This window comes from Asterias rubens, chromosome 16 (genome assembly GCF_902459465.1).
Source record: "Asterias rubens chromosome 16, eAstRub1.3, whole genome shotgun sequence".
NCBI lineage: Eukaryota > Metazoa > Echinodermata > Asteroidea > Forcipulatida > Asteriidae > Asterias > Asterias rubens.
The window spans coordinates 11296388-11323413 of record NC_047077.1 but is presented as its reverse complement, the minus strand read 5'-3'; the positions used below and the strand labels follow the sequence as shown (position 1 = coordinate 11323413).

Sequence of the window (27026 nt, the reverse complement as noted above, 5' to 3'; positions counted from 1 at the left end):
TAATGGTGAAAGGCATCTCTTAAAATATTATCCCATGAAAAGCTTTACTTTTTGAGAAAACATTAAAACAATATCAATTCTCGATATCGGATTTACGGATTTATTTTAAACGCATGACATGACACTGCGAAACGTGCGGAAACAAGGGTGGGTTTTGCAGTTATTTTCTCCCGACTCCGATGACCGATTGAGCCTAAATTTTCACAGGTTTGTTGTTTTATATATAAGTTGTAATACACGAAGTGTGGGCCTTGGACAATACTGTTTACCGAAAGTGTCAAATGGCTTTAAGGTAATGAAAACCAGAAACTTTTAAGGATATAAATGTGATGTTATTCATTTTTGGAATAATTAAGTAAATTTGTAAAAATAACAGAAAAAAGTGAAAAAGGAAATCTTTTTAAAACAAAAAAGGCCTTCAGTTCACAGGTCCATAGTAGGAAGCTCATTGTATGTACTACAAAAATAAGAAACTTACCCGGTATATGTAAAAACTACATAAAGGATTTTAAAAGGCACTTTCATATAAAAACAGGTCAAAGCTCACAAAAGAGTTCACGTTGACAAAATGTGCATGTTTTTTTGTAATAAGTCAAATTTCAAAACAAATTGAAACAACCAACAAACAATGTGTTGTAGTGCTGGTTTCTGCTCAACTCAAATATAAAGCTAAAAGGACAATATCAATTTCATAGCACAGTGCAGAGTGGACCGATTATCAGAAAACGTAAGATTCAGTCGCCCGGCGCATTGACATCTAGAGTCGGTTGCACTTAACGTATGTGCGCATGCTCTATGTATATCACTATACAACCACTAGTTTTTGGTCCTTTCACGAACTTGACCTACATTTAAGCTGAAGCCTTATTTATTTCTCCATTATTATTCAGCCATTCAGTATTCTATGTTTTGTCCTCCATACGTTGTTGTTTGTTATGAGTGCAACGTATGCATTTTTTAAAAAGTGCTTGCACTTAAAAAAAAATTTAAGCTGTGAATTCTAAACTGGCCAAAGAATTTTTTTTAGTAGAAGGCAATGATGGAAGGCAAATGGTTAAATACTAAAAGTTGCAGCACTTCGTTGGAAGTTAAGCATTTCATATACTTGTTCGTATAATTTTAGTAAACTGGAAAACACAAATCTTGTATATATAAATGTCTAAAATCACCTTTTTACACTTTTGCATAGTATAGTTACAAGTTAACTTTACAAATATTTGATTTTGAGGCACTTAAACTAAAAATAAAACACTTTGCATATTTATGTCACTGAACAACAACTTGAGACAAACATGTAAGCTGAAGCTCGAACTGTGAATTCTAAACTGGCCATAGAGTTATTTTATAATAGAAGGCAACTGGTTAAAACACAACACTTTTTCATTAAGCACTTTGTTGGAAGTTAAGCATTTTAATTACTTGTTCGTATCTTTTAGAAAACTGGAAAAAAAAAATAAAATTCTTGCATCGTGTCTAAAATCACTTTTACACTTTTGCATAGTATGTTTACTTCACAAATATTTGACTTGGAGGCACTCACAATAAAAAAATTATATAAATTCTTTGCATATTTCAAAACAATGGAAAAACTGTTTTGTGACAAAACTTTAAAACTTGGTGGATGGAATCCATCCCCTGTCTGCGCTTCAAGTCCATAAGAAATTGGAAGCACTCAAACACACATAAACCATAAAGGGACACTTTGTATATTTTCAAAATAATCTGAAAAAACTATTTTGTGATTACACTGGATTATAGGTTCAGTGCCAGGCTGGGAGGGGGCTCACTCCCTCTCTGCATTTATGTCATGTATGACAATTTTGTATTCATTTATTTCTCTGTCTTTTATGTAAAATACTTTTTTACACTCAGAGATTTGTTACTTTGTCCATGTGAGGGTTGAGGTTCTACCAGCTGTTACATACCCCCACCCCGCCCCCTTCGAGCCCCAAACCTTTGCTTGATTTTTTGTATCTGTCTTTCGTATGTACAACTTGGGATACAATAGCAAAAGAATCCTAATTGATTGTGGAATTAAATTAAGGAGAATGGACGAGAAAGTGTAGATTCTGGAATAGAATGTACGACCCGAAGGTCTTTGGTCTAGATTGCGTAGACTTGTGGACAAGTCTTTAACTGTTTGCCACGGTGAGATAGTCGAGTTGTGGCGGTGTCGTTTCTGCGATTGAATACTGCTCTCGCGAGATCACTGCTGGTTGCCGACTTGGGACCGTAGTCGACGTGAGAGCAGTAGTAAGCTTAAGCAGTAGTCTCGCGAGGATACCGCGGGAATTGCGGGGAGATTCCAAATAGAGTCGGAACGCAATCACCGTGACAGACATTTAACGACTTGTCCACAAGTCTAAGATGTGCGATGTATCTATACTATTTCTGGCCATTGCTTGAAGTGACGTACTTCATGATGTTCCCAGTCTTCCTGACCGAGTATCTTAGCGTCACAATACGAACACAAGTAATTCTTCATCATTTTCTTCTTAGTGGCACTACTGGGAGACTGTGTAGTCCATGGCAACCTCGACTGTGCTTCATTACTCATTTCACTCTGTCCTAATTTGGTCTTGGTGGGCGTAGTTTTGGTGGACGTAGTCTTGGTGGGCGTTTTCTTCCCCCCATTGACAAGTGAACTGACACTGATTTTCAACTTTGTCCCTGTTTTAAACTCCGAGGGCTGCTCTCTTTTAGGTGATTTCTGAACATCGCGATCAACGTAACATTTTTTACGAAGTTTCCCGTTCACTAAGATCATCTCACATGTAGGACTGTCCTTTACATTGTTGTTATACTTTATTGGTGAGCTTTGAGAGTTATCTTTGGTCGAGACATCATCCATGTTCAAACTGACCATGTTATTGTCGTGGCTTTGCATGTGGATGGTGTACTGAAACTTAAACGGAGTTGTAAAATCACAGATGCTGCAAGTGTAAGACTTGGGTGCTTTGTGGACTTTGCGATGCTTTAAAAAATCTTCTTTGTTCGTGGAGTTGAAGTTGCAGTTTTTACACCTAAAGGTCATAAGGTCAGTGACGTGAAGAGCGGCGTGCTTCTTGAGGGAGAACGACTGGCTCGTCGAGAAACTGCAATAGGTGCACTTGTAAGGGCGTAACCCCTGATGCATGCACATATGCTCTCGAAGGGATTTTGGAACAGTGGATGCGAACGGACACTCCATGCATTTGTAAGGTTTCTCGCGGGTGTGACTGCGGATATGAATATTCAAATGACCTTTCTGGCTGGATTCGTACGGACACATGTCACACTTGAACGGTTTGGCTCCGGTGTGAATATACATGTGCTGGGTGAGATTGTGCTTACGTGACGAGGTGTAATCGCACTGAACACACTCATAGATGTGATCGTGCTTGAACTTCTTGACATGCATCTGAAGGATGGAGAGATGCTTAGAGCGGTACGGACACCCCGGACATTCAAACGGCCTGTCTTTACTATGCACCTGCATATGTACCCTCAAGTGGTTCCGCTGTATGGTCGAATAGCTGCATTTGGAGCATTTGAAGGGTTTCTTACCGCTGTGAATACGCATGTGGATAAGGATATGCCCTCGTTGGCGAGCGCGGTAGTTACACAGATGACACTGGTACGGTTTCTCACCGGTGTGTATTAAGGTGTGGTTGGAGACGGCGCTGTAGTACAATGATGAGAAGGAACAATAAGGGCATTCATAATGCATTGTTTTCAAATTCTTCTGGATGCGGTGAGGTTGGGCCTGCAGGGGAGCCTTATCAAATAGATGGTTAGCTTCGTTCGATATCTGTTGTACAATCTTGATGGCATCCAAAGGAACTGGCTCATCCTCCTCGTGGAAATCATACACTGAACTTTTATCAATCTCGTTATTATTCTCCTCTTTGATCTTGATCCCCATCGTCTCATCGTCATCTCCTTTATTGTTCATCAACTGATAGTCATCTGCTGTTGCCATGGTTTCCAAGATGCTATCCTGAGATTCAGACGACATGTTGGGGTTTGTGATGGTTTCCGGGAGATTCTTTGGAGCTGAGTCCTTGAAGAACTTCGTAGCCTTTGGGAGACTGTTTCCTACTCTAATTATCAAGCTGCTCAGTACTTCTTCACCTGCCACTTCAGCCGAGATAGACATTTTTTTCTCTAAAAGTATAGCCAGGAGAAATGTTCTTGAAGATCTGTTAACAAAACAAAAATTATAAAAAGACAATTAACATTTCCATTTTATTCATTTCGTATCCTGTCACTATAGTTTAACCGCACAAATTACTTATCTTTGAACAAAATTATATCAAAATATTTACACAAATATTGATGTGGATAAAGTTTGGGCAGAAACACACATTATTTGCCTATAATACTGGCTAGTTTGAGATTTCGAAAAGGGACTAAATTTACAAAATTATGTTGGATAAATAAGTTTAATTTTAAGACCAATTACTAATCTTAGTATCCTTCTCAATCCAATGGCTAGAACGACCATTACACTACTGAAGGGTTGCACCTCAAAAAAAATTCTGGACCAGAAAATATGTAACATGTCCAAAACCGGAATGAGTAAAAATAAATCTATCTACACAGTGATAATATAAACTGTTTTATATGAGCAAGCTAGCACTAAGACAAGATCTCATTTGTCTTATTTTAGAATTGAAATATATTTGCCAGACTCAAAGCCACACTTGAACTTAAAGGAACACGTTGCCTTAGATCGGACGAGTTGGTCTTTGAAAAGCGTTTGTAACCGTTTGTTATAAAATGCATACGATTGGAAAGATGTTTTTAAAGTAGAATACAATGATCCACACACATTTGCCTAAAAATTGCGTGCTTTTCCTTTTCGTTTGCAAACTAACACGGTCAGCCATTTGTAGGAGTAGTCAAAAAGTTGACTCCCATAAATGGCCGACCGTGTTAGTCAACAAGGTACAAGGAAAACCACGCAATTTCGAGGCATGTTTGTGTGGATCATTGTATTCTACTTTTACAACATCTTTCTACCCATAATATGCATTTTATAACAAACGGTTACAAACGCTTTTAAAGACCAACTCGACCGATCCAAGGCAACGTGTTCCTTTAAGTTTTTTATCTAAAAGAAGAGGCGCGGTTTTATTTCTCAAAAATACAAGACCTTAGACCACTAGACTTGTATATTCATAAGTTTACTGGCCCTACACTACAAACACTGGTCTGTGGCCTGGACCAGTGTTAATTTTGAACCCTGCTTCCATTCCTTTACTCTAACAATTTACTTTTAAAAATACAAGAAGAAAATTACTTACTGCAGGGTAAATTTAAAATAAAATTCATGTTTAAAATGATTTTGCTTATTGGATGGATGACATTTAAGGATTTGATTCACTGGTGCTAATAATAAGTTGGCATAATTTTGACAATTGTCAAAGAAGAAAAAAAAACTTTTCAACGTAACCAAAGTGAAATTTATGAATTCTTATTGGTATTAAACAATTATTGTTTTTCTTTGACAGCCAACTTAAACTCCTCTTCCAAGGGCCATTAAAATTATTTGTCAGTGTGAAATTTTCTCATATAATGGCACAACAAAACAATTATAGAGGAAACTAGTGGCTCTAGAATCATATTTGTAACAAATTATATTAAAGATATAAACGGTAAATGGTAAATGACCTTAAACATTTGTTGTGTCATTTTTATTTAAAAAAACATTTCTTATAAGATGGTGGTCATGGTAGTCAGCTTTCTGCAAAATTATTTCATCTGAAATGGCCCTTGATTAGAAATCAATGATGAATACTCCGGGATGTGATAGGCAGTTGAAAAACCTTAACTGTGAGCACACAGCGCGAAAGATTGCGAGCATGAAAGATTGGGATCGTGAAAGCTTGCGAGATCGATAAATTTGCCTCTGGTTTTAAAGTCTCTACTCTGGTGTGTTCTATGTATGGTTTTTATCTTTATGTTTGTATTAATCCAGTCTCAATTTAAACAATTCTTTTTATAGCTGTCAAGCATAAAAATCAAGTAGCAAAATCGTTAGGCACTTCAGTCCTAAAAATGTAAATTTTATGGAATTTTTGCAGGTTACATATTTCTGCCAAGCAAGATTTGTCTACGTGCTTAGCAAGATTTTATGCTTACAAACTTTATGAAGTTTGAACAAAATGCCTAGAGCTGCTAAAAGGACGAAAAAAGTAGCTAAGTATTTCTTAAAAACTTCTTTTTATCAATAGTAAGCAGGATAACAGTAACAGATCATAGGCCTACATGTAAAATGGTTTTAACTTTTTTTTTTACTGGCAACTGGCAAGCATAATTTTGTTCTGCTTAGCTAGTTGTAATTGTTGTGTTTGATGTGTAGCTCTATGAAAATGGGCCCAAATCACAAGACCATACTGTACTTGGATTTTCATGCCTTTTGCTAAACAGAAAGTTGAAAAGCAAAATTGCCTATTTATTATTAAGGGAATCAGTGTGTGGTGAAGAGGTTTTCAACAAGTGGTTTAAACCGGCGCCGAGGCCTGGACTTGATAATTTTACCGAGACGAAGTCAAGGTAAATTATCAAGGGACAGGCCTCGCTGGGTTTAAACCACTAGTTGAAAACCGATTCAACACACTTTGATTCCCATTCATAATAACCTTTTCGGTCAAAAAACATCCACACTTTTTGGTCAAAAGGTAAAATAAATGCACAAATTTTAATTGTTCAATGATTTCTTTCAACACAACACCCCTCCAGCTATGAAATGGTAAGGCCCTTGGGTAAACAACTCCTTATAAGGAGATGATGTGCGCGTCGCGCGTATCGCGTGATGTGGCACAACTGTTTCAGCCGTTGCTCTCGACCAATAGGAATGAAGAAACTGTCTCATAAGCGCTGGTGCAAGCTCGCGTGTCACGCCCATGTTAGCACACTTGTTACTGGTGTTATATCATCCGTTCAAACAACCCCTCGTGATGCCCTCTCTCGACCAATCCGAATGGATAAACTGTATTTATGAATTATCATCATCATGGAGGAAAAGTTATAGCTATTTTTCCCCCATTTGAAGCAGCTCTATAAAATATCGGACAACTTTTTTTGCTAAATGAATTCATTATTGAAGACAATTCTCAAATAACAAAGTCCAAAATAACAAAGTTGCTTTTGCCCAAGTAGTATAACTTCTAAGAAATTTCACAAAGTTTAAATCCCAGGCCGGAGTACAATGGAATGTAGTCTAGACACAACAAGCATCCATGCATTGTATATCTGATTCAAAATGACACCCATTGGTACTGTACGTACGTACGTACAGGCATGACAGGTGGTTGGAGTTCACACACAGCGTGTACTTTGAATTTTCACGAAAACGAAATCACCCACCCCTACCCCTCCCCATAGAGTAAGAACAGAGAGTTACCAAACAACTTGTGGCAACCTTTCCCACCATTTCCCTGTTATTAAATACCGGAAAACTCACACAATCCCACCATGACCATAGTAAAAGATACGACCAGATTGTAGGTTTATACCGATAACTCATCCGGCCTTTTAAACTTCTGGTGCCGAAAAAGTTGCAAATATTCTTATGCCAACTCCGCCATTTAATGCCATCGTGTTACGATAGCACAGTGCGTTGATGAAGTCGCTGTACACTACATGTATAGAAATTCACCCACACACTTTGTGCACGAAGTCCGAAGACCAGCAACATAACTTCACAATTCTTACTCACCATAAAATAAACTGCAAACTTGCATACGGAATTAAATGAACTACCACTCTTTACTCTTTACTCTTTAATTCTGAGTGTACTGGGTGTACTGTCGGCGACGAGAAACTGTTCAAAAGTTTGTGTCAAACTTGGTTGAAGCATGGAGGATATATTCCTCCAGTTGAAGTCCTCGACGAAGAACGTATTATTCTGGGCTAGTCAGCAGATCTTCAGGTAACGGGTACGGTACACCCACATTACGGGGGACGGCGGCCCCACAAAGTGCATGATGTATGGAGGGCAGTTTGTCAACTTCACAACACCACACGCACAGCAGCGATATCATACCGCATGACAAGTTTCACAAGCCAAGCAACTTTGCTGTGACAGTCGATTCGTTTTGGAGGTCCGTTAGAGGTCACTTTTGCCCAATCGATTCGTTTGGAATTGAAATTATCGAAATGAGAAGACAAGTAAAGAGAACATAATGAGGGGGGGGGATATAATACCTAAAACATAAACCAACTTGCTCTACAGTTTTCCTATACTTCAGTTTCACAAATCATAAGAGAAGAAAATGAAGGGGGGGGGGGGTATAACTGTGGTAGAACTCCATGGGTCACATACAAAAAAAAGGTACCAATGCCTGCAGTTTTACTTGATGAGCTGAGTTGCACAATAACTATATTTCCAAATCATAGGATGGACATAACCTCCATCAGGTAGGGCCTACATAATAATAATAATAATAATAATGCATTTATAATGCGCCATCTATCTAGTGTACAAGATCCTATTCCGAGGCACAGAACAAAAAACAATACATACAACAAAAAAGAAATGTAGAACATAATACACAATTATACAGTCTACTGTCAAGACATGTAACGAGCTAAGTGTAAGAGGATTTAAATAAATGAGTTTTAAGCAAGTTTTTAAACAATTGGAAGAGAACTAATAACCTATACTTTCTGTGTACATTCGATTCATTTCAATTCACCTCAAGTGTCATGTCATCCATAGGCGCGGCACAATGTGTGGAGACTCATTACGAATAATAGATCAAAAGTATACCTTGTTTGTACAAAATTAGTCACAAATTTAAAATTTTGATTGTATTTAAATAGTAATGTGACAGTCAAATTGAACTAGGCATCCCTAACTATTGGTAAATAAGTTTGGTTTTTGTTTCTTCAAAAATGCACTTGACTTGAATTTACGAAAATCATAGGTTTTGCAATTTTCTGGAATACAGTACAGTACAGGTGATTCATCAAAGGGGTTAACAAGATACATTACATTTACACTTATTCATAAAATAGTTGATCCATTATCCCATCACATTAATAATAACAAATTGTTTTTGAGAAGCTTTTTGAATCGCAAAACTTTTGTTTTGAGAAGCTTTTTGAATAACCACACCGTACACGTGTTTAATTTGTACATCGCAATATGATGAATAATGCATGAGCTTTCGTTAGGTTTGTCATTATTGATGAGGTCAAAGGTTACTCTGATGACTCGCTGCACACACGGCGAAGATCGAAATGGCCGCCAGACAGGTAAGTTTGTCTTCTTTTTCCCCTCGCCTCCCGTGAAATCGGTAAAGGTGAGGAGTTACAGACTTTTTACATAGTTGTAGTGTGGCTTGGAGTTTCATTTTTGTAATCATCACGAATCGGACTTAATTGTGGTTGTTGATTTATGAACGAGTTGAGTTGAATTGTTCAACTGGTTTATTATGAATTTGATCATTGTGTGCAGTGCATCCAAAATTGAAATGGGGCTGTGCACTGACTGTGTGTTTATGAAGAGAGTGCAGGTTCAACTTCAACTTGAAGTTCAAGTCTTGATCTTGAAAATTGATTGAACAGCTCCTTACTTACTACTAGGGAGTAACTATAGAATACAGGGCCACACGTGACTTGGTTGGCGACAGCCCTACCGTTAGCCCTAACCCTACCTTAATGGATAACTTTCCAATCACTCAATACTCATCACTTTTTCACTCATTTTTACAAAAAGTGATCACTCACTCTCAGTGTTGAGAGTTAGTTAGATTAGAAAAAGGATGAGGCTGTTGGGCGCAAACTTTAATCCTTGCGCAAACTGCAGCCTCTGCTGAGCGCGCAATGGCCCGAGTTTAAATTTGTGCGCTGGTTTAAGTCTGCGCACCAGGGGCTTTCCTCAACAATCAGCAATATACACGCTGAAAATGCAGGTTAAAGGCCGAGCTGGAACTCAGCGCGGGGAGCCTAAGCCTGAGCCGGAGCCCAAGCCGTGGTTTGAGAAAGGCCCCCGATATGCCACGCCAAGTTTCAGGCCTTGCGCAAATTTGGTGCTGTCTGCTCAACATTTTTGTTGACCAACTTTTGCTGTGCCCAATAAGTGTTGATAACTTTAAGTGTTGTGACAACTATCTATCTTTGTTTTTTACAGATGAGGCGAATATTAAGAGTAGCAGCTTTGCCTGTGTTAGGATCAGCTGGTTTAGCTCTTGGTTTACCAGTGGTGAAGGCTGACGCTGTTACTAATCCAGGGGAAGCCAAACGACAGGGAGTTCTACCCAGGAATCTATCCATATATGATGATGCACAAGTGGAGTACCAGATCAATCCAGTTGATACCAGTGGGTACTTGTATCAGGCAGTTTCTATTGTCCGGCAGAATGTGTGGACAGTTTCTGATTCTGTTCAGGTAAGATTGACCCCTTACCCTGACACCCCCCCCCCCCCCAACAGTACAGGATCAATCCGGTTGATACCAGTGGGTAACTTGTATCAAGCAGTTTCTATTGTCCGGCAGAATGTGTGGACAGTTTCTAAATTTGTCCAGGTAACATTATGTGGGCCTTGTTTGTTCTCTGGTCCACACCTTGTATGTAGCGTTTAAACCATAGAGCTATATATATATTGACTAGAGCGCTAACTTGCTCTGCGTTTTGAAGCCACCCTGGGCGCAGACATGTTTGATGTGTTGCGTGATTACAGAACGATCTTAATTTAAGGAGAACACACATTGCCGCGATTTTTTTTTACATTCGGCGTGGGCGCTTACATACGCGACTGTCCATTTGCGTACTTCCGCGCTATGAAAACTGTAAGTTCGACTTGATTGAGGTACTAAAAAAAGTATACGCGCCTTTTAAACATGACGCACATGACGCTCGCAGTTTGTACGCTCATCAACTCGGATTGTGCGTTTACATTTGCTGCATTTTTTGGTTCGATGACACAAATAAAAGAACAAACGCACTATCATGCAAATAGCCGTACAATTGCCGTACAAAATTTCAAGCTTTGTATTGGTTTGTACATAATCATGGATGCGCCCACATGGCTTCAAAACCTTAGTGCGTGTATATCGGGGTGTTAGCGCTCTAGTCAATATATATAGCTCTATGGTTTAAACACACCAACACACAACTGTACAGATCCTGCAAAGCTATTGTTTTTTTTTATTATTGAACAAAGAAAATCTTGATTTTTGGCAACTACTCTCGTTTATACTCCGGACCTTTACCCAACATTTTAAGGTTTTTTTGATTCATGTTTGTCTTTTTCAGGGTGCAGTAGAGAAGGTCAAACAAGCCTACAAATTTGCCGAACAGAAAGAAAAAGGTGATAGCAAGATTCCTGTACATAAAACAGATCATAATGACTAGTTTTATAATTAACAATAAACAATACACAGACTAGAGTTCTCACATTTGGTTGATTTAAGTGTTAGAGCTATTGAGTTTAATGTCAAGGAGTTATTGTTGTGGGTGTCATGTTTGAGCGATTACAAGCACTGGTGTTTCTGATCAGCAGAGTATGACACTTGTATCCTCAAGCAAGAAAGTAATGGGGAGAGGTTGATGGTATAAAATATTGTGAGAAGCGGCTCCCTCTGAAGTAACGTAGTTTTGAGAAAGAAGTACTTTTCCATGAATTTGATTTCGAGACCTCAGATTTAGAATTCGAGGTCTCGAAATCAACCATCTAAACGCACACAACTTTGTGTGACAAGGGTGTTATTTCTTTCATTATTATCTTGCAACTACGACGACCAATTGAGCTCAAATTTCCACAGGTTTGTTACTTTATGCATATCTTGAGATACAGCAAGTGAGAAGACTGGTCTTTGACAATTACCAATAGTGTCCAGTGTCTTTTAGTTCACCTTACTTATGATGCATTCTTGGTTTCATTACCAGAAGTATCACATTTCTTGACTGCAAACTAATAATATTGTTTTATGTCTTTGTTTATGTTCGAATACTACCTTGGACCAAAGAACACGTTTGGATTGGATTTTAAATGTTTACCTGACATTGAGTTTCGATCATTTTACACCAAGTGAATGTGGTTATGTATGTCAACAGATATCAGTTTTTATGCCCCCAAATTTAGCCAATATGCCTGGATGGAACTTTCAATTCAATTCAAATTATTACAACCATCACTACTACATGTGTAAAAAAGATAAACGGAACAAAATACACAGTCACATAGATATTTGTATTTTTCCCCATATTTTCTTGAAGATATTGTTGAGTTTGTCAAGACAGAGGAAGGCTTCTACCAAAGAGCAGGAGTTATCACCTTGGCTGGTCTTACTGGAGTTGTTCTAGCAAGAAAAGGTAACATCAGAATGTAGAACCTTTTTGGTGTTTTCTTTCGTACAGCAGATTGGAAATGGGGAAGATTTAGGGTTAATAACCACAGATTTGTTTAATGTGGTAACCTAGGCCTGCAGCAGATTTCACAAAACGCTAGGATTAATTCTATCTTGAGTAAGGACGAGTTACTTAGGATGGGTTCAACTCGTCCTAAGTCCTTTAGATTAATCCTAAGTTTGGTGAGATCAACGACTGGGCGACTAGTGATACTCACTTAAAACCTTTGATTAGAAGCTTGCAGCATTTATTTATTATTTGCTTTAAGATTATATTGTTTCTGTACAATTTAATGCGCTTTAGATTTTGTTACATTTCTATGTACTGTTTAATTTTCACAATTGTTTTTTTTTTTTTAAGAGTATTGGAATAAACGTAGCATTGAATTGAATTGAATTGTTTGATAGAAAATGTGAGAAACATTTCACTTCAATATAATGTGGTTATGTAAAAAGAGAAAAACAGTTTGTTTGCTCCAAAATTTGAATCTGAGAAGCATTTCTCAGATTGTGTATTCCTATTAGGGATTTGTTTTCCTGCGTGGACATATTATTTGCTCTGGATTCTCGGCGATATCTCAAAAACGTGTCCACCTTTTTCTTGTAATGCTTTCCATTTTGCTGTTCAGCACTTTGAGGAATGCCAATTCATATTGCGCTATATAAATACTGTTTTATTGTTGTTATTATTATTATCAAAGACCAAAGATATAGACGATGGGACCTATGTTTACATTTAAACCGACCTCTGTTGACAAACCACTGTGTACGTCATGTTTCGCCGGGCAAAAAGACGCATAGTCATGGTAAGATTGCGTACACTTTCTAGCTGGCTGTCAAAACACAAAGGTTTTGCCTGGCGGTATGCGCGCAAATCATGTAATGGTTTTCAAGTGACGTCAGAGGTCACATCGTCTATACTTTGGCTTACAATTTTAAAGCGTTCTTGTTTGTCTTTCAAGGAGGGATGCTGAGGAAGATTTTTTATTCTGGTGGTCTGATGACAGCGACTGCCTCTCTCTGCTATCCGTACCAGGTTGTTAGGATAACCAAAGCAGAGTATGAAGCATTGAAAACATTCTGGAGTGACAGTGTTGGGAGTGGAGTGGCTGAACGAGTCAAGGAAAGAATGAGTGGAGCCATTGCAAAGGTATGCATGATAGACTGGTGCCTTGTCTTTGATATACCATGAAGGCTCTGGGTATACCAGTGAATGGATGTCATTGGTCAAGCAAGTGCTGCATGCTTGTATACCACTAAATAATATCAGTTATAAGGTTTTCCGGTGGCAGGTCGATTTTGAGCCACATGCGAAAAGAAGTTGGGGGGGGGGGACACAGGCTGTTTGATCAAGCTGTTTGATCCAGCTGCTCCTTGTTTGTGGAATTTGTTACCACTACATATTTAAACATCTAGTTCCTTAAGTACTTTGAAATGTCAGCTGAAAACGCATTTGATGTCTCCGGCCTTTCTAGCTTATTGTAATTTGATCATCATTTTCCAGGTATAATTTGGGGGTTGGGGGGGGGGGGAACTATTACTTTGTATTATTGTAGGCGCCTTGGGCTGTCTATCGGTGGAAATGTGCGCATTTTGCTATTATTATTACTATTATGTGGTGAAAAGCAGGCTATATTAATTTTGCTTTTTGCAGAAACAAACCGAAGAACCAGTTATGTCCAATCAAGAAGACACGCCCACACCTGGTGATGATGTCACAGAAACAGCGCCCTCTACAGATGCTGTAGAGTTGCAGGCTGACCATGGAATGTCAAACCCCGAAGATAAAGACATGTACACAACGAGAACGTGATGGTTGCTGAAATCATTCAAATAAAAACAACTTTTAGATTAAAGGCACTGGACACCTTTAGTAATTGTCAAAGACCAGTATTCTCACTTGGTGTATCCAAAGTTATGCATAAAGTAATTTTTTTTTACTAATTTGGTCACCGAAGTTTCAATTGAATAATGAAAGAAAAGACACCCTTGTTGCAACAACTTTGTGTGCCTTCACATGCCATAATAAAGGGCCTCAAGTCTGACGTCTTTTAATATTTGAGTGAGAAATTAAACCTTTTTTTCAAAAACTTTGTTACTTCAGAGGGAGCCGTTTCTGACAATGTTTTATACTATCAACAGCTCTCCATTTCTCGTTACCAAGTATTAAGTTGTTATTCTAAATATTTTCACAGTTTTGTTTTATAAATATAAATGCATATGTTGGAATGTGCGACAAGTGAGGAAACTGGTCTTTAAAAAATACTAAAAGTATACTTTACGAATTTGTAGCGGTATGGCCACATCTTCAGTAATGTCAAATCAAAAGTATTTATAAACTAGTAACATATGTTGACTGTCAATGTATGGCATATACAATACGATTGTGAGTGGACGTCAGTTGGAGTTTGGAGTTTATGATTTAAAATAGTGCATGAAGAGTGCATGACTAATTGTTCAAAAGTTTGATTGAGAACTTAGACAACATCATGTTATGTCCATTGTTGTATTTGAAATAATGTACCAAAATATCAAAACAATTCTGCATACAACAGTGATGGAACAAAAACGTTCTGTGTAGTTTGATATAACAATTGTTATTGTTGTTGCACGATATGAGTATCTTGTAATGTTTTACCCTGAGAATGTTATTGAAATTTATTCAAACTGATTTGATTCATTTGGAATTGTGAAAAAAAATAAATGATGAAAAATACAGTTTCCTTGGTTTGTCATTTGTTCCCTGCTTTGACTATAGTGTGATTCATATTGCATGGGTTCTATGTATAATATAGACATAATTATGGGCTTGCAAAACAACCGAACTCCAAGTAACCTAACAAGACTCAGAAAGAGGGAGACGAAACTGAAGATGGAACTAAGTACATTTTAAGGCCATTGCTTTGCAACAGACATTGGTGAAGAGGCGTTCCTCCTGCAGTGGAGTGAAAATTCTTTGTGTAAAAGTTGAAGCAGAAGCAGTAGATTATCTGAGGGTGAAGTTTTTTCTGGATAAGATAAAGGGAAAAGTATTTCCTTAAAGAAGGTGGGAGACTTTCATTTCGTAGCATAAGATGTCTGCCCGACCATGGAGGCTACCTCCATGGCCTGACCATGATGCGAATAGCCAGGGAATAACTAATTCAACTATGTATCATTTTAGGTTGAGGATCAGGGAAGATACAGTATCCAACTACCACCAGGGCCCAATTTCATAAAACCTGTAAGCAAAATACTTGCCAAGCACAGACAAGATTAGCAACAGGTTTTTACCAGCCCAAATTACATTGCTCAAGATTGTTGGGACATGCTGCCCCACTAACTAGTTAAAAAGCTAAGATTATCAAACAAAAAATTGTCAAGTAGGGCCCAGTTTCATAAAGCTGTTCAGCAGAAAATACTGCTTAGTAAGTTTCTTTCCTAAGCAACCAAATTAGTGGGGGCACCAGTTGGAACAATATAAACTTTATAACACCAAGATTTTCTGCGCTTAGAAAGTTTTGATGGAAAACTGCTTTTTGCAGAAACGTACTCTAGAGGGCGCTATTTACAAGTTATTAGATTTACAAACAACAGCATAGCAAAATGGCAGAAGATTATTCGGCGAATTTACTCACTTACCGAGCCCAACTCCAACAGGTTAATATCACATTTTCTGCTTCTTTCAGTTAAAGATATTGGTGTTTGGGTTTTCCTGAAGATGTTGTGTTTTATTTGGTTGTAATCTAGTTAATTTTGAGTGATTTGTGTGACGATTTGTTCGGTTTATTTTGCTGAAAAATTATGCACTGTCCAGTGGTTAGTAAGACAACTCGACCTACCTGAATTGAGACTAGAAAGTCTCGTTTATATTCTTGATGAATAGGATTTCACTTGAGTATTCAAAATGAGTTATTGTAATTTTCTCCCAATTTAATATAATCCATAAAGAAAAAAACTTCTTGAAAACAAAAACTTCTTCTTCTTGAACTTCTTCTTCAACAAAACAACAACTAATTAATATAATAAACGGTCCTACTACTGTACTTGCCGTCAACTCGCCAAGCCGTCAACTCGCCACCAACTCATTTTCGTGCCGTCAACTCATTAAATTTACATGAAAAATCTATAAAAGGGGCACGAAATGTTAAGTCTGGGATAAACTACATATTTCTCATGGTTTTTGGTAAAAATTCATTCATTCTCAAACACGACTTTGTGTTGATAAAAAAAAAGTACCAATCATTGTAATTTTGGGCCAAGACTAATCAATGTGAAAAAGCAAGATGGCGGCCGACAGTTTTGCTGCTTCGAGATAATTTTTTAACGAGAAAAAAACTAAATTTTTATTCCGAAATATGACCTAAAACTTACACGAATTCTCTTAGAGCTGATACTTTACAGTTCTATGCTTCTTTTGTGGATTTTAAATGTATATTGGAGGAGTTGACGGAAAGTTGACGGCGCAAGTGAGTTGACGGCGAGTTGACGGCAAGTAGTAGGACCCCTAATAAATGGTCACTTCTTGATTTGAAGAAGTGACCACTTATTAGTTGTTGTTTTGTTGTGTTTATAGGCCTAGTTATACTTCATTATTTAATATTACAAACAAAAATTCAAAATATGGAGCACAGAGTACAGACATTGCCACATTTTTGACTCTTTGATGAATTGTTTTTTATGTCTCTAAATGTGTTGTTTTCATTCGTTAATTCATACAACATTTATTTCCATATCACAGAAAGACAAGCATACAGAAGTTCATGCAGAAAATAGCAGTAATGTAGACCCAGTATTATTAGGGCCCTGTACTCCTTTTTTTCGAAATGTTTACATTCTCGATCGAACTAGCACGACCAAGAATGTCAAACTTTCGAAGAAAGGAGTACAACGCCCCAGCTACTGGGTCTACATAACTGCTATTTTCTGCATGAACTTCTGTATGCTTGTCTTTCTGTGATATGGAAACAAATGTATGAATGAATTAATGAAACAACAAATTTAGAGACATAAAAATCAATTCATAACCTTTTGATTGCCACAGACTGACAGTGACAGAAATCATTCATCATTATCAAATTATCTCATTTAATCAAACATTCATTTTCCAACAGGTTGAGGCTGCATTGACAAACGATCCTGAAAATGAAGAACTAACTAAGCTTAAAGCAGATTTACAGGTAGGATAGTACAACATCTTACAAAAATTACAGTGGATAAATGTAAACAAAGTTGAGTCTGATTATTATTATTATTATTATAATAATCACAAAAATAGCCACATGATAGGTTTTGTATTGCGGCAGAGTGGCCACACACAACGCTGGACTCAGCTGTGGTGTTTCTATTCAGCAGAGTGTTGGTTTGAGTCCTTATGTCCTTTTCCTTATTGCTCGGTCATTTTGATTGGACATAAAGCTGTAGGTTCTGTTTGTTGTGTATCGCATAAAAGAACTTAAAGGAACACGTTGCCTTGGATCGGTCGAGTTGGTCTTTGAAAAGTGTTTGTAACCGTTTTTTATAAAATGCATATGGGTAGAAAGATGTTGTAAAAGTAGAATACAATGATCCACACAAACATGCCTCGAAATTGCACGGTTTTCCTTTTACCTCGTCGACTAACATGGTCGGCCATTTATGGGAGTCAAATTTTTGACTCCCATAAATGGCCCACCGTGTTGTTTGCACAGTAAAAGGAAAACCACGCAATTTCGAGGCAAACTTATGTGGATCATTGTATTCATGGGTAGTAACTCACATGCCTGGGTTTTATCATCCAATTTTATTTGAACAAAACACTCAGAGCAAATTTATCTCCTCTGTTTTGTGCTCGGACACTCTGTTTGTCAGTCATTTTAACAGTACGTTTCTGTTCACAGGACGTGATAGACTTAACAACAGACTTAGTACAAGCAGCACCAGGATCGAGTGATCCTCAAGAAGAGGAAACAGTCGAAGCCGCCACTGCTGAGATCACCAGATGGAATGTTGGTGATAGGTGTGAAGCGATATACAGTGTAGATGGACTGTAAGTACGAGACTATGTGTATTATTATGCAGTCATGGAATCAGATGGAGGTCATGACCTGAGTTACAGGCACTGGACAAAAATGAAATTTTGCAAACTTCACAATCAAGTTCTTTTTTTTTTTTTTTCTTTTTTTTTCCTTTCTTTTTTAATGGGGGGGGGGGGTGGAGTGGGGGAGGTTGCATGGCGAAAATTGTCTGCATTTATACACACCTGTGGGCTAGTGAAAACACTTTCGGGCAACCAAAAATTTTGGTTTGTTCGTCCGGCAGGCGAGTACAAAAACAAGTTATGATTATTGTTTGATAATTATTTCCTAGGGTTGTCATTTATGACATAAATCTTCACTATTATCTTTGAGTATAGACGATGTGATCTGTGAAATCACATGTTTACAAAAGAGCCAACAAGCTTGGACTTTCTGCAGGCACGATTTGTACACAGCCTAAAATCTTGTATTTTATGGAGATTGCACTTGCAAATTGTTATCAACTTTTGAGATGATGAAAGGGGGCACATCTCAAAAGTTGTCCAGCTTTTACTTTCATAACTCTTGGATTGATGTGGAAATTATAACACCAAATGGCAACTTTCCCATATGACCAGTGCAGTATCTTGCCTGCCAGACTAGCCAGAGAATGTACAAGGTCACACTTATTGTAAAAAAAGTTCACATGGTCCATAATTCTTTAATTTTGAAATTGTTTTGTTTAATTCTCTTTCCTTTCAGTTACTACCAATGTACAATAGATGAGGTTCACAACGACAGCACAGTTACTGTAACATTTGACGAGTACGAAAATACAGAAATAGTTCCTGTAAGTTGACAAGTAACCTTAGGTTGGCGGAAAACCAATTTCCTTAGGTTTAACTTGCCGTTGTTTATACTGTCTTGTCAGTTCAACAAGGTCATCTCCTAAATTAGCCTTTATGTGTCCATTCTCGGTGGACAGTGTTGTGGGCGGGCCTGCTCAGCTGTCAATTTCACAAAACTTTTCCTAACTTGAGACTAATCTTAGGAGTCCCAACCCTGCACTGTAGCATGCAGACCTTAAGATTAATCCTAAGTTAGGACGAGTTACTCGTCCTAACTCGAGATAAGACGAGTCCTAACTCTTTGCGAAATCGACGGCAGGACTTATAATTTTTGCTCAGCACTCTGAGCAAAATACAATGTGCGCCATAATATAAACAGTTTGGAAACCTGGTATCATGCCTGCACTCCTGTGTGCTTCGTGTTTGGAAGGGCAAGGGCACCAAGGCATTTTCTCCTTGGTAAAGGGCACCCTACGAGTAAATTGTAATTTTCTACTGGATCAAGGGCACCAAGGCAATGACCAGGGGGCACGTAGGCAAGTGTCAGGCCAGTGCCTGAAGCTTGCACTTCAGCAATAATGGCCCCATAATTAAACATGAATAATTTTGTTGATCCGCTCGCCCTTGGTGGACGTTAAAAAAAAAAGATTTACAGCCCTCCACTGAAATTGGTCTAGCTACAATTTACATAATTCTTATTACTCTTCAGGTACAAACAAACTGCTTGTGTCTCAATTGATGGAATATTGTTTTCTAGAAATCTCTACAAATCTTTTCAATTGGCAGATTTCCAAGTTAAAACAGACTGAAGAAACAGAGAGCAGTAATAAGAGGACGAGTGAGGAGGCTGGCTTAAGTAATTCCAAACCACTATCAAAGTAAGTTTGAAATACATTTACCTGAACATTAAGCAGGGTCCAATTTCATAAGTGGAAAAAAATTCCTTAAAAATTTTCTGCTAAGCAGAAATGAGCTGGATACCAGTCGATAATTATGCTTGTTGTGGCATGGTAATTCGGCTGTTAACCTTATTCTGGTAAATTTTCTCAGATTGTGTATTCCAGATTATTCTTCCTGCGTGGACATAATTTGCTCCAGATTTTTGTTGGATATCTCAAAAATGTGACAAAAAATTAAATGAAACATTCAACAGCGCAAGCGGCAGTTACAGGACGGATACAAATATTAAACATGATAAAAACAGTGAACAGGTAGTTTCATTGTAAATAGGAATAAGACGATCAAACAGTTCCAAAAACCAAGTGTATATTCTGCCTTTAAGTGACATTTATAACTCTTGTAAAGTGTTCGTCTCTTTCTTAAAATTTCCTTGACTTTTTCTTGAAGGAAAGAGCTTCAGGCCAAGCAGAGAGAATACAAGAAAAAAAAGACACAAAAGAAGATTGATCGTCAAAAACATATGGAACAGAAACACGAAGAGCAAAAGAATAGCTGGCTCAACTTCAGCAGTAAGGTAAAGAGGTAGTAGTTACCTTAATGGGTCTGGGTACATGTTTGGTAACTACCTAAAACAAATATTAACTTAAAAGCTGACTTGGAAACAAGCTTCGGAGAGCTGTTAATAGTATAAAACATTGTGGGAAACGACTCCCTCTTTTTGAGGAAGAGAAAATTGCTCACAAAAATATTAAAAGACTTCTAGCTAGAAGTCTTTTATTCCTATCTGAAAGCAGACAAATTCGTCCAACAAGGGTGTTTTTTTCCCATCGTTTTCTCGCAACTTCGATGACTAATTGAGCCCAAATTTTCACCGGCCCATTAAGTTATGCTTATGCTGGGATACACCAGTAAGAACACTGGTCTTTGACAATTACCAAACGTATACAGTGCCTTTGACGGGTCTGGGTACTCTTTGTAGGACACAAAACATAATGTCCACAGATTTACCTCGACTTCGTTTCGGTAAAATTATCAAGAACCAGGCCTCGTTGGGTTTAAACCACTAGTTGAAAACCTCTTCACCACACATTGATTCCCTTATTTCTATTACTCCTTTTTTGTTTTACACCTGACAGGCAATCAAGAGCAAGAAAGGCATGACAAAGAAGAGTATCTTTGCTTCACCAGAAAGCACCTCAGGAAAGGTTGGAATCGGAACGTGTGGCGTCGGTGGTGCCCCCATGACAAAGTTCGACCGCCCTAAACACAACGTTGTCAGAAAATAACAGATGGATTGACGCTAGCTTGAACTAAATGCCTTTCAGAACTGTAGAGGAGAATCACAATATTCTTTGTTATGATGAGGACTGGTTTATTTATTAACGACACTGTGAGTTACCTCACTAGAGAGACACCCAGACTAAGAAAGAAACTTGCTGAATCAACAAGTAGTTGTGGGTCTGGACTGGTTCCCTGTTGTTACCTGCAATGACAAGAACCAGCGATGTCAATGTATACATTGACATGTGTTTTACAGTAAATGTACGTCCATATAACGATGTTTTCTAGACTGGTCTCCTGTCCTTACCAGCAAGGATAAAGACAGGTATTGGGTCCACAGAACCAGTGAAATCATTGGATACAAGTATGCGTATTACAGTTCATGTACGTCCATATAACAATGTTTTTTAGACTGGTTCCCTGTCCTAACCCGCAAGGAAAAGGATGGGTATTGCCTTTACAGAACCAGCGAAATCATTGGATACAAGTATGTGTATTACAGTTCATGTACGTCCATATAACAATGTTTTTTAGACTGGTTCCCTGTCCTAACCCGCAAGGAAAAGGATGGGTATTGCCTTTACAGAACCAGCGAAATCATTGGATACTAGTACAGGTATTACAGTACATGTGTACATCCATATAATGATGTTTTATATGTAAACAAGTCTGTAGAATTTGCCTGCTAAATGAATGCGAAATCAACAGTACATCTGCACCACGTGACGGTCAATATATTGTCAGTGGCTTGTCTCCAATTTTGTGGCTATGGCTTCAAATGTTGCTGAGGGTGTTGCTAAGGTCATCCTAGATACTCCCAACACATGATGCTGTGGAAATCAAGCGGTAGCCGTAGCTGTAGCCGCTAGTTCGGGTATTGCCTTTATAGTCAACAAGAGGCTTGAAATAGTCTGGGCCCTTTGATGTATCATTGGATTGATCATAGCGTGCTACGTAACGGATACAGGGAATCTGACTACTATTGGCCGATGGACCAGTCCATTTGAATTACCACCAGAGGGGTGTTCATAGAGAAACAGCCGGTGATATTTTTTATCTTGTTTATGTAATTGCTTTATTGTAATAATTAAAATTGTTTGTTGATGTGTATCGTAAAGATTCAATCTTTTGCACTTGACAAGTTTCATTGGAAGGTCCTGCGGAAAATTGATTTGGTCTTTTCACATTTGAATTGCTTACCTGAGGAAACTCCTAGGCACTTTCTGGGTGTAGGATAGGGATTAAGGGGTAGGATTAAGGTAGATTATACCCCTAGGGTGACAAGTTCCCAGGAAAAGTTTGAAATAACATGGGGTGGCGTTGAGGTTTAAGTTCCCTTGGAATTACTGGGTTTTATTTCCCCCTGAAAATTGGTTATGTGTTTTGGCTAGGGTCCCTCCCATTAGCCTTTTTTAAATATGGGGGCAGGGCCTTGAATTTTGTTGTTGAAGCGACACATCAAATTCCTCTGAAATATGTATTTAAACTTTGCAAAGGGCACCACAGCAATTACTCTGTACTCTGAGCAAAATACAGTGTGCTCCATAACATGAACAGTTTGGAAACTCCAGACTCAAAACTCCAGGGCCCAATTTCATAGAGCTGCTAAGCACACAAATTTGCTAAGCGTGAAATTTCTTCCTATGATAAAAACAGGATTACCAACCAAATTTCCATGTGACACTCGGGATAAGCAAACAACAGCTGAATACGAGTAACAAGCAATATGCAACGAATATAAATTTGGTTGGTAATCCTGTTTTTATCAAAGAAGAAATTTCGTGCTAGTCAATTTTTTGTGCTTAGCAGCTCTATGAAATTGGGCCCTGGTTGGTTTGATCACACCATGGAGGTACAAATTCCTACCTCGTGAAATTTCTACCTCGTGAGCACAAAAAACATGAACACTGTCTGCAATGGGAGACTTTCCAACGCTAGGTGGCAGCAGACATACCGGGTAAATTTCCATTGTTTACGTAGTTCTGAACATGCGCATAATTCTGAGAACAATGGATTTACCCGGTAAGTCTGCTGCCCTCTATCTCCCCAGAAAGTCTCCCACTGTCTGCAATCCTGTATAAACAGTAAACATCCCTAGCAACTGATCCATGATACCAATCTGATTGAAAACTCACACTGGAAAATTAAAATCTGTACAGATTCTGTACAGAGTGGGTAAAGATTGGGTAAACTTTGAAATTCAATAAAACGAGACAAATCATAATAATTTGATTTTTATGTTTCTTTAATTATTAAATTCTGTGAATTTTTAACAATCGAATTAAAGATAAATAAACGGCGTATTTTAAAAAGTTGTTAGTTGGTCCACACAAAGATTAATATAAATGTATGTTTGAGCAAATTACCAGGCTAGCTACATGACTTTATAATACAGTGGCAACCCTTTTGAGAAATATTTTTGCGCTGTATAATCCCCAAATTTTTTATGAAGAAATGCACATTAGTTTTTAAAAAGATACTTTATATTTTTTTATAAAAAAAAAGATTGCATTAAAGAAATGGACATTAGTTTCTGGAAGAGTCGGAACATTTTCCAAAAGGTTTCATCAGTTAACTCCCAAGGGCCCCATCATGGATCTGCTTACTGTAAGCAAATAGTCTGCGCTTACGGAAGCAGGGTATTCCGTGCTTTAGGGAAGGGTATTTCACGGGTTAGTGACTCCACGCTACTAGGCATTCTTAGCTTACACAGACAGTCTAGAATATTGGCACTTGCACCTTAGCGGAAAATGGTCATAATAAGCACAGAATTCGGTGCTAAGCAGAGCCATGGAATTGGGCCCCACTGATCTAGCTCATTTTGGGAGCCCTCCTCAACGGCCCCCATTACCACATCCACCAGAGTGTGCTCAGCAAATGTCCATTTCCTTACATGGGCATTACATGGATCATTGCTGTAACATGATGTAAAAAAAAACTTTCCCAGCATGGGTGACCCTCCTGCACTAAGAAATACTTATCAAACTAAACTTGGCAAACTATTATCACAGTACATGTTTAAAGCATGGGGCATCCGATTTACTTCATTTCCAAATGAGGTTTTATAATGATAACTCTCTACCATTACTTTAAAACACAACCAACTCAATCTAAATTAAGCTAATTAAGTGACACATATTATAAAAAATAAATTTACACACACTTGGATGAACTACAGCACCATTGAAAGAGATCATATATTTTAAAATATTGGATCAGCTCAAAAGTCGATCATTGCAACTGCGGTAAGAACACAACGCCTTCAAATCTCATGCGTTTACAGAAGAATCCATTCCAAATTATGCACCAATTATTCGTGCTTCACACTCAATATATTCCTTCAACCAATATTACAGTTGGAAAAAAGCGCGCACTGAGTATATAATTTTTCAGCTGTGTGATGCGTCACAAAATCAGACTGCACAGCGTGGGCTGGATCAGACTGTGGACGAGTCGTTAAATGTCTGTCATGATGAAAGTGTTTTGACTCTCTCCGCGGCAATGGCGGTATTGTCGCGAGACTGCTGGCCCCAGTCTCATTTTGGGTGCGTTCGTTTAGCCTCCCCGGGTCTACCCCACGGTGCTCACTCGGGTGAGCCCCTGACAAGAGCTAAACGAACGACCACTCACCGCTCTCTGGTGACGTCCTTTACCTGGGGCCAGCCCCCAAGTGACCCACTCCACAAGCAAGGCACTTGGGGCTGACCTGGGTGAGCCCCTTGCGAACGCACCCGGGCAGACCGGGGATGACCCAGGGAAGCTAAACGAACGCACCCTAAATGGGGGAGTAGTCGGCAGCCAGCAGCTCCACACGAGAGCAGTGATCTTGTTAGAGCAGTTTTCGATCGTGGAGACATAAATCGTTTTGCTACCTTCAAGACTCGACTATGGCCTGAACAAACCATTAAACGACTTGTCCACAAGTCTAGGGCTGGACCCAAGCTCTGAAGTCTGACCCAAAACCCTAGCCAAGGTCTGGAAACGCTAACTTATTCCATCATAGATAATGCCATAGTGCCTGCTGAACCTTGGTATCAACTGGCACAGTTGGGTAAGATCTTTCATAGTAGGTTCAACTCCCGCTCTATTCATTTTCTTTGTTCAACCCCAAACCAATAAAAGTTTACCCAGTAAGTTTCCCTCATGGGTTAATACTTAATCAATACTTCTCTCGTCATCATGCAAAAAAAATATTTACAAAACTAGATCTGCTGTAATCATTTATATTTATCACTAACTTTAGTGCAATTTATGTCAAAAATGCATTTAAATATAAACTATTAATTCATTTGAGATTAGACCTCACATTATGATTACATACATTTGTCTTTTTATAAAAGTATAGAAATTAGATTTCAAAAGCGACAATGAGATAGAAGTTTGATATTAATGTATACGAAAAATAATTTTTAAAATCAATCTAAATATTCAATCAGAGCTTGCCTTCCAGCAGCTGCATGTAATCTGAAATCGATCTCATTACTGTCTTAAAATGTTTCTGTTTGTTCAAGCGCCTTAATTTAAACAGCCAATAAAGGATGATCTCAAATATATAGATATTACAGTTTTCTAATAGCTGGAGTCCATCCAGGAAACATAAAAAATATAACGAGCCTCTTACCTCAAGTTAAAACATGGTAAAAATTGGTTTTCTCAAGAACGATCCGAGCCAAATTTCTGAAAAACGTGGGGTCAAACAAACCCGCGCGACAAAGGAATCGTGACGTCAGTGGCTATTTGGTGTGGAAATGCCAAAGCTGGAGAACTGTGTTCAAAACCAATAGGGGAAATTCGTCACTGGCACCAGGGTCATTATAATAGATAAGCCGTTTTTGACTCTCGGCTGAAAAAGCCGCGCGGCCGGGTGCAATTTTGACTCTATTTATTTATTACTAAATGCAAATTTTGAGAGTAAAATGGTTATTAACCGGTATCTGCGATGTCTATTTGGCCATAAAAAGGTAATAGTTGACATATTGAGATCATCCTTTATTGGCTCTTTAATACCTTATTGGTAGATCACAAACTAATAAAGACTTTACAATACAAGAAGGCTCCATTGAAGTTGAAAATGGAATCAAATTTTCTCCATGTAATTACACACAATTCTGAATGGATGTGTATGGCACAATGATACCAGGGTTTGCTCCTCTGGAGGTTGCTATACAAAAGCTTGCCAGAACCATTTGACATAGCAACTATCACTTTAGACAAATCCAGGCGCGCACCGGGCGCACAAGTGTTAAGCATCGCCCGCCACTGCTGCGGTGTCTTCAATGCCTAGATTGTGCACAAAAAGACACCGCAGTTGGTAATTTTCCAATAGAGGGCGCAACCAACTTTGTTCCGTCGGATTGGTCTATAGTCTGAGGAATTTTAAGTGGAAGCTTGACACTGAGCAAGCCAATGTACCAGCAAATCTAACAAGTAGAAGGCTTTGGGCCCTAGAGTCACCTCACTAGTGGAAGTGTCATGGCTGAGCGGTTAACAGCACTGAGTTCAAACTCTGGTGTTTCTAATCAGCAGAGGGTGGGTTTGAATCCCCAGCCGTGACACTTTTGTCCTTAAGCAAGACACTTAACCATTGCTTCGTTCCTTCGGATGGGACGTAAAGCTGTTGGTCCCATGTGTTGTGTTACACATGTAAAATAACCCAGTGCAATTATTGAAAAGAGAAGG

The 27026-nt window shown here is 38.4% G+C and overlaps 3 protein-coding genes across 4 annotated transcripts; 2 read left to right on the top strand and 1 right to left on the bottom strand.

The window, feature by feature from the left end:
* Positions 1 to 221: 221 nt before the first annotated feature.
* LOC117300952 (zinc finger protein 62 homolog) lies at positions 222 to 7978 on the bottom strand. 2 transcript variants are annotated; one of them, XM_033784822.1, is made up of 2 exons: positions 7706 to 7978; positions 222 to 4181 (listed from the first exon to the last, which is right to left on the bottom strand). In XM_033784822.1, exon 2 carries the CDS (start codon positions 4136 to 4138, stop codon positions 2381 to 2383), a length of 1758 nt encoding a protein of 585 aa, XP_033640713.1. In that variant the 5' UTR covers positions 4139 to 4181; positions 7706 to 7978; the 3' UTR covers positions 222 to 2380. The 2 variants fall into 2 exon arrangements, with proteins under 2 accessions (XP_033640713.1, XP_033640712.1); XM_033784821.1 differs by having other exon boundaries at positions 7767 to 7978.
* Positions 7979 to 9212: 1234 nt separating this feature from the next.
* On the top strand, positions 9213 to 14243 carry LOC117300953 (MICOS complex subunit MIC27-like). The gene is made up of 6 exons (XM_033784823.1): positions 9213 to 9246; positions 10124 to 10381; positions 11250 to 11304; positions 12213 to 12308; positions 13306 to 13493; positions 13998 to 14243. Exons 1-6 carry the CDS (start codon positions 9232 to 9234, stop codon positions 14154 to 14156), a joined length of 771 nt encoding a protein of 256 aa, XP_033640714.1. The 5' UTR covers positions 9213 to 9231; the 3' UTR covers positions 14157 to 14243.
* A 1663-nt stretch (positions 14244 to 15906) lies between these two features.
* LOC117301162 (survival of motor neuron-related-splicing factor 30-like) lies at positions 15907 to 22893 on the top strand. Its single transcript, XM_033785064.1, has 7 exons — positions 15907 to 15982; positions 17437 to 17502; positions 18202 to 18350; positions 19081 to 19168; positions 19953 to 20044; positions 20514 to 20640; positions 21203 to 22893. The coding sequence occupies exons 1-7, from the start codon at positions 15929 to 15931 to the stop codon at positions 21350 to 21352; spliced, it is 726 nt and encodes a 241-aa protein (XP_033640955.1). The 5' UTR covers positions 15907 to 15928; the 3' UTR covers positions 21353 to 22893.
* The last annotated feature ends 4133 nt before the right edge of the window (positions 22894 to 27026 follow it).